The 8,780-nt window shown below is 29.9% G+C and overlaps 1 protein-coding gene across 1 annotated transcript; it reads left to right on the plus strand.

The window, feature by feature from the left end:
* The first annotated feature begins 5,333 nt into the window (after nucleotides 1–5,333).
* On the plus strand, nucleotides 5,334–5,816 carry LOC126728574 (glycine-rich cell wall structural protein 2-like). Its single transcript, XM_050434373.1, has 2 exons — nucleotides 5,334–5,508; nucleotides 5,557–5,816. Exons 1-2 carry the CDS (start codon nucleotides 5,334–5,336, stop codon nucleotides 5,814–5,816), a joined length of 435 nt encoding a protein of 144 aa, XP_050290330.1.
* Nucleotides 5,817–8,780: the final 2,964 nt, after the last annotated feature.

Below are 8,780 nucleotides of genomic sequence, written 5' to 3' on the forward strand. Positions count from 1 at the left end.
TATTTGGAGGGAGTGTAATCAACACATGTTTGAGAGAAAAAGGCTATCTCTGCCTAATCTCAAGTTTCTCTTCCTGAAGACCATTTTTGAATGGGCATCACAGTCTACTACCATTTTTATGTACTCCTTAATGGAGTTTCTAGATTCTTTATTCCTTTGCCGTTGATACAAAGGCTTTGATCTTTTCTGGTTATGCCTTTTGTTTTTCACTTCTGCATTTTTTTTCCTTTTAACAATGGCATACTATCTGTATACATTTTTTCAATAAAGTTCAATTATTTATCATTTATATATATATATATATATATAATTATGTAGGTTGATGTTTTGAAGTTAGATTGTGGATATGGGATGGGATAAATAACGATTAGGCACTTTCCCATTAGCATTGATTGGTCTCATCCATTTTTGTATAGATTCTTAAGATTAATTGCAAGTAATCTTAAGAAGTTCAACTTTTCATGTTGATTCCATCTGTTAAATATATAAACAATTGTACAAACAAGAGTACTTAAAAGCATGTCCCATAGTAAGGATCACATGGATCTACTTGTTATGATGGATATAATAACCTTTCATGTTCTAATTAAGAAGTCTCTTGTGTAGTCACATATACCATTCTATATTTCTTTAATTTTGTGTAAACCTCATCACTCACGTAATAACCCCCCCCCCCCCCCCCCATCCACTGGGATTTCTATATTTTTTACTTTCTAGAATGTTCAGTATCATATATCAACACATTCAGAATTACCACTACATGCAAACCCTTCAAATAAGATTATAAGCTTTAAACCATATAATATAACTAATGTATTATTTTATTCAACAGTTTCGCTCGAGCTTTCCTATGAATTTGCAATGTGCCCAAGAAGTTCTAACAAAAGAGAGAGAAATGAATAACTCATAATTAATTCACAATAGGTAAAATCAAAAACTGGAAAATATAAAAAGAGGAAGTCCCACTGGCATTGCTAAAAACTAATAATTAACCATTGACCAATTATAGATAATATATAGCTTATTTTCTTCATACGGAAGAATTGACAAGATGCACAAACTGTTTCTGCTTTAATGAATAGAATAACTAAGAAGAAAATAATATTGATGGGCATAACCAGTAACAGACAATATCCGAATGATAGATTTATCGATTATTGCAAGATGTATAGCATTAGCACCAAGTTTACTTTGAACTAATCTGATTACAAAACTCATACTAATTAAATATGAAAGTAAAAGATTGATAGAAAAATTTTAACAAAGAAATGAAAAGTTTGAATCACAAAGGACTTTAAGTTGAAATCAAATTTCCACTAGATTCCTCAACTAAATTCTCAATGTTATCCTAATTCCCGGCCTTGATAATTAAAATTTTTAAAGCTAACAGTTTGCTTCTTCTTCTTCTCTTTTCTGTTTTCCTACATTTTCTCAGCAACCAAACCAGGAAATCTTTTACCAAATCATGAAATTCGGACTGAATTTTTTTTTTTAGAAAGTTTCAACTTATGACATCCACTCTTAATAATATCTTTTTATCATTAGACTAAGACACCAATCGGTTTTTGGTGTAAGCATATTTTATTTTATCACAGACTTTACTAGTTGAGTTAACTGTAACCCACTCGAATTAAATTTTTTAAATTCAAAGAAAAGAAACCGAATTGTGCTCCAAAACAAAGGCATAAAAATCCTAATTTTATGAATTAGCAGCTAAAATAACAGTTTATGCTATTTCTAAACATTTACAACAACAACAACGAAAAATGGGTGAGTTTAACACAATTTGCAAGCATTTTACATATTGTTAAAAATTAAAACATAATGAGAAGCCATTAATTAGAAGCAAATTTGTTAAAAAAAAAAAAAAGGATTGGAGGGTTGGAATTGAATTTGGAAGCTTTGAAAGAAGCTTACATTCGAAGATTTGATGACTTCTAGTATAATCTGGTGATCGTCGTTCGAGCTCTCCTTCTCAATCTCTCTGACTGTCTGTGTGTGTGATTTTCGTTTCTAGTGGGCACGCTTTCCCGCCTTAAAGCAAAGCTAAATAGGAGTGAGTGTTTACCCAAGGCCGTGTTTCGTAACTCTACTGACCGAAATTGGACTGAGACGTGCCTTAAATACTGTTAATTTAATTTTAAAATGTTTGGAGCCATTTCATAACTGCTCAAAAATAAATTTTATAATATTTTTACAAATTGTTGATTTGATAAATTATTACCGTTTATCATTTAAATTCATCACTTATATTATTTTTGACAAATTCTAGTATTTTTCATTTTATTTTGGCCTTTTAGGATTCATAATCTTTATTTTAACTATTCATGTTTGATTTTGTTATCATATTGACCTTTTACATTTCAAAGTTTTCATTTTTGTCTTTCATGTTTGATTTAGTTTTCTATTTGACCATTTAGGTTTACTAAGTTCCTTTTGACCCTCTCTCTCTCTCACACACATTTTCTTTTCTTGTGGCACAATTTACCACCTTAAGGCCAAGCAAAATAAGAGTTTACCTAATGTTGTGTTTGGTAACTCTACTAGACCATAAATGGACAAAACTAAGTCTTCTCTTAATTTTATAAGAAATGTTGTGTCTATAATTTTTTTATAATATTTTCACAACAAATTTTAAGTAGTGGTAAGTTGTTACTATCGGACAAAAAAAGTAATTTTAATGTTGGGTTCAAATTAGAACTACTAACAACTTATTACTTATGATTTATTGTGAAAGTATTGTCGATGTAATATTTCTTTTTATTTCGAATATGAGTAGAGCTAAAACTCAACAATGAACTAGATCATGTTAAAGTTAGGCTCATTCTCTTGTTGAAAAAGCTCAAATTGATTCATGAGCAACTTGATTGGTTTATTCTTTTCTCATATATACCAAACGCCACAATTATTATTTATTACCACTTTACACATATGTGCTAAGAAGCAATAAATAAATTATAGTTTAATTTTTTTTGACAAATCAATAGTAATTATGGGAGAGTGGGGGTTTAAACTATGGGTGTTTCCATTAGAAACACCAAGAGGTGTCTCCATTAGAAACACCTAGAAGTGTCAACCAATTAAGCTACAAAGTTCTTGGTAGTTTAAAATTGTAAATTAAATTATTTGAGCTAATTAGATAGAATGCATTCGTTTATGAACTTATAAAAATTAGATTTATTACACTTAAAAAATAGATTTAACAACTTTGTATTGTTAAAAATTATATATTATTTTTACAACAAAATTGACTATTTATATTACAAATAATAATTTGATATCTAATTGCTTTATTTACAAATTTGCATAATCCAATATCAAGTCTATATAAGTGTATCTTATACATATAGACATATTAACATATAATTTTTATATATTTAAATCAAGCAACATACTTACAAGCTTGTTTGCGAATATATATATATATATATATAATGTTTATGTTATATGTATAACTTGTTTAATAGTTGAGTCTATATTTGGACGTGGAACTTGCCTGATCATTTGCTAATTAAAGGTCTATTTGAGATCCATTTATTTTGCTGAAATTGAAATTTTTTTGCTGAAAGTACTGTAGATAAATGTAAAAGTTTACTGAAATAATATAGTAAACCCATGAATAGTACCAAAAAGTGCAGTGAGGTCAATGAATAGTAGCAAAAATAAGTTAAATAGTAAAATAACCTTTCCTTTTAATTTGGAGCTAAACGCATACTAAATACCCGTTTGGATATAGCTAATAAGCTACGCATCTGCGTCTTTTTTTTTTTTTTTTTTAGAAAGGTGTTTCAACTTTTTCAGTGGGTTCCGTGCACTGTTCACGGGACCTACAAACCTCTTTTTTCAACAAAAATTTCATTAAAAATGAGTCCCACTGCACTATTCACAAATTTAAAAATAATTTTGCTACAGTGTTTTTAGTTTTCAGCAAAATAAGCAGTATCCAAATACACTTTAAAAGAATATAAAAAATTGTTTCTGAAATCAACCTCTAATTTTTCAAAAAACGAAACTTCATTTACAATCCTAACCTTTGTGATAAAAATACATTGCACGGTTCATTGTAAACCCATTATTTTAGTTAAAATGAGATAATGCAAAATATGTACTCAAAATTGTAGAATTCTCATTTTGGCATAAAAAATAAAAATAAAAAAAAGAAGAGAAATGCACAATGCATTCTTCAAAGAGTATATTTCACAAAATTCAAAAAATTAACCAAACACACCAAAAATTTACAAAATACATTTCATTGCCTAGGAAATTTATGAAATGCGTAAAGATGCGTAAAGAAGCCAGTCGATTCTAATTGATTAAAAAAAAAAAAAAAATCAATGTCAACCAATACGTTTTGTCTCTCATGAATCGGACCCTTTTTGGTAGCTAAGAAACAAATGAAACAATGAAGGTCGGTGGTAAGTGTGATGCGCGCCACCTCAAAGTACGGGTGGCTCGCTTGCTCGATATTAGACAACGCAGCTATGTTATGTCTTATGTACATGTGTTTGATACTGCATGCGATTACAACATCGATTCTCAGCTATATACTATGTATCTTTGGTGATAACTAATTGCAATTTTCTTTGTTCATTAATGTAGGAAAGTACTTCCAAAATGTTAGCCAATAAAAACTTTTCGAAAAGAATAGATGGGTCAGAAAGAAAGAAGCGGAACACAAAGACAAGCTAGCTTATACCATTCTGTAATAATATTAAACAATACGTGATTTTGTTAAACTATATTCATCTGTCTATTATAGTTAAAATATACATGATACAATGTTTTGCTATATTTACTGTTCTCCTATTTGTTAAAGGGTAACTTTAAATAAAGTTATTGATTAATTTTTGGTTAAAAAAAAGAGTGTTTCATTAATTCACATCAGGTTTACAAGTGGATCATGATTATATATATATACATGCATGTATATTTTCGAATATTTGAGATTACAAAGCCTATGTACCTTGGCAGCTAGCAGACGTGAGATTGAGACTTTCTTTCCTTGCTCTGTTTATTCTATGCTTATCCATATCTCTCCATGCCAATTATGGCTAATATTAGGAGTTTGTTGAATGTTGACAATGTTCCGGATGATATTGGCTATGTAGAGAAGGCTCTATTAATTGCCCTGATGCATGCGAGAAGTCCATGAGCATCTATTACAAAAGCCATTTTTTCTCTATCTTTTTAGCAAATTTACTGGCGGAAAATGGGGATGCCAAACGCAAGAAGCACGACCCATGTTCACGTACTAAACCCTCTCCCCTACTAGTATAAATATAGCTGATCATGTTCACCAACCCAATGTGTGTTTCCTTCACTGACCAGCAGACATGGCTCGGTTGATTTTTCTTTGTCCAACTTTCTTACTTTTGATAAGCTTTGCCCTTCGTGTTCACTCTGTATGCCCTCCACCACCTCAGACAGTGTCTCCTCCCACTCCGTTTCCTCCCATTCCATATCCTCCCACTCTATCTCCTCCCGCGGTTGGTGGTGGAGGTGGTGAAGGTGGTGGCGGTGGTGGTGGTGGTGGAGGAGGAGGTGGTGCTGCTGCAGGTCCAGGTGGTTCTGGGAGTGGGTTTGGTTCGGGCAGCGGCTCTGGCAGTGGCGGTACTGGCAGAGCTGGTGGTGGAGGAGGAGGTGGTGGAGGTGGTACTGGGAGATCTACGGGTACTGGTGGTAGTGGCTCTGGTTATGGTGGTGGCAGTGGTTCTGGTGGTGGTAGTAGCAGTGGAGGTGGAGGCGTCCCATGCATACCTTGTAAAGCTAGGAAGATTGCGCCAGGCTCTGATTGGAAACACATGACCACTATTTAGTGTCACTGTATTTACTTCTAAGTACGTACTAGTGTCTGTTGTGTTTGCTTCTACTTGTATGAGTTGTGTTTGCTTCTAGCCTTCTAGGTTCTAAGTACTTGCAACTGCAATTGTATGTGTTGTGTCTGCTTCTACTTGTATGAGAGACCCTTTACTGTATGTAAAGTAAATCGTCTCAGCACTAAGCACAAATAAAATCTACATACATATCCATACATAACTATGTGTTTTTTTTTTTTTTTTTTTTTTTTTTAATATTTCATATCAGCTCTTATAAGTTGATATGCAATATTTCCTTATGATTATATATATATATATATATATAAATATATATATATATTTATTCAAGTTACACCTAGCGTAACTCTAAGTAATATTACATTACCTAATAATTTGTTTTTGAATTCATATTTTGAAAATCCAACCATTGCATTACTTGTTCTATATATTCTTAAAATACGTGCCAATTTTCATGCCAATCGGATGTAATTTACCATTCGATCCATAAACTCATTTTTTATATATTATTTTAAACTATAAAAACTTAAATTTAAATAATTGATTGATGACATGGTTATTGATTTTTTATCATCTTTAAATTTTGTAAGCATAGAGAATATACAAAAATAATGTAATCCAGCAGTGGATTTATTAAAATTCACATCTAGTTAAAAAATATTGGGTGATGTAATATGACTTAAAGTTACACTAGGTGTAACTTGAACTCAATTCATATATATGTGTATATATATGTGTGTGTGTGTGTATGTGTGCGCGCAAGCGCCACCACCGCACTATTTGTGTGAGTTTGTTCCTCCTCAAGCTTTCATTTGGGAGTTCATAAATAAATTAAATGGAATGGAATAAGTAAATTATAAAAGACTAGAGCGTAATTGAATGGAACAGAATGCATTTAAGTAATATCAAGGAATAAAAAAAAAATAATAAATATAATTAAGTAATCTTGTTTGGAAGTTTTAAAATAAAATAATGAAAGATAAGTAACTTTATTTGGGAGTAATATAGAAGGAAAATAATAGAATCATTTAATCACAATGTTACTAGCTATTAGACACCTCTTTTAAATAAATTGCTGAATATATAAAGATATTTTGGGAGTTTTAGTAAATATATCATTAAACCTCATTTCATTCTCTTTGATATTTTGGGGACATAAAAATTTGATATTTTGAGGGAATATAGAAGAATGAACGTTCTTTCCTATCCAAGGTTGTCAAAACCAGGATCCTACGTAGAATCGTTGAAGGTAGGTGAGATCATAGATTGTAGGATCGGATCGTAAATCGTAAGATCTTACATATTTTCAAATTTAAAACAAAAAAACACATTGATAATAATTTTTTATGTTAAATAATCATGTAAATTATAAATTCATCCATAAAAAAAAAAAAAAAAACTAAGATTTGCATCATATAATGTAATTTGCATGTCATACATCGCTAAGTCTATACTAACGAAACAAATATATTTAAGTTTTGACCCAATGTATTTAAAAAGCTCAATAAATGTTTAATTAGCAACCAAATACCAAAATATTTATCAAAACATATGGAAAATATTTTCCAAGTTCTAAATTCCAAGTTTGAAATCCAAATAAGTTAGCAAATGGATACTAGCCAACTACAATATGAAATTCAAAAGCAAGATGAATATTAAGGTGAAGTGAACATTTAATTATTACCATTCTAAGGTTTTTATAACCACCAATCTAAATTCCTAATCATCATTATCCATTTCATCATCTATGTAGACATCATATATTTGTATACTAGAACTGTAAAAGACACCATCATCTATTTCGTCATCTATGTAGACATTATATATTTGTATACTAGAACTGCAAAAGACATCAAGATACAATTTCACACTCAACTATTCAAGTTATACCACTCAGCAACAATTAAAGAGCATACTCAAAAAAATCAATCAATTAATATACAAATACAAGCATAACTGATAAAATTATATATAAAAAATATTTTAGTAATATTAAAAAACAAATTAGTATATTAATCAAACAAATTTAATAACATTATAGCTTAAAAGGCAACAAAATGAACATCAAATTCTTCATTTAGAAATGATGAAGCATTCATTCATTTTGATTACAAGTAACTAGAAACTAAAAAACATTTGCTTAGGTTAACATAATTTTATAAAAATAAAATAAAAATCATATCATCACAATATGAAAAAATAAAACCCCTTAAAGCTTCATCAAAAAAAAAAAAAAAAACCAAAAATTTATGTTTTTGGTAAGATCGGTAGGATCATTAGGATCTCATACGATCCTATGATCCTACATATGATTCTACCATTTTTACGATCCTAGTGTGATCCTAAATCTTTTAGTGAGGTGAGATCGTAAAATCGTGCAATCCTACGATCCAGATCATGATTTTGACAACCATTTTCCTATCCATTTTATTCTTTCCTACTTAAAGTTCCAAACAAAGAAATGAATTTTTTATTCCCTCCATTAAAGCTCCTAAATAAGAGAAATGAATGAATATTTTAAAATTATTATTTTTACTCATTTTATTTCCCTTCTCCCAAACAACCTATTAGTATCTGGTGGAACACGAAGAGAAAATGAGTTCAGACTATAAGGGCAACATATTTAGTATGTAATTGTTTCTAACTATTTCAAAAAGAAAAAACAAAACTATATAAAGTGCCGAATTAATAAGATGTAGTGTTTAAATTTAAGGTATATTTGGTAAATTGTAATAGACACTATAATGTAATAATTATTCTTATAGTTTAGCTATTCAGTAGTTTGATTATATTTTTATTACAAGGAATAGTCATTTTTTATGAATAACTATTTTTTAAAATGGGGAATAACTATTTATCTCTTCAAGAGTTGTAATAGCTATTCCATAGTAAGTGTATTAATTTTTAAAATTAATATATTTCCAAATAAACAAACTTTCCATATGC

This window comes from Quercus robur, chromosome 5 (genome assembly GCF_932294415.1).
Source record: "Quercus robur chromosome 5, dhQueRobu3.1, whole genome shotgun sequence".
In the NCBI taxonomy this organism is placed as follows: Eukaryota; Viridiplantae; Streptophyta; class Magnoliopsida; order Fagales; family Fagaceae; genus Quercus; species Quercus robur.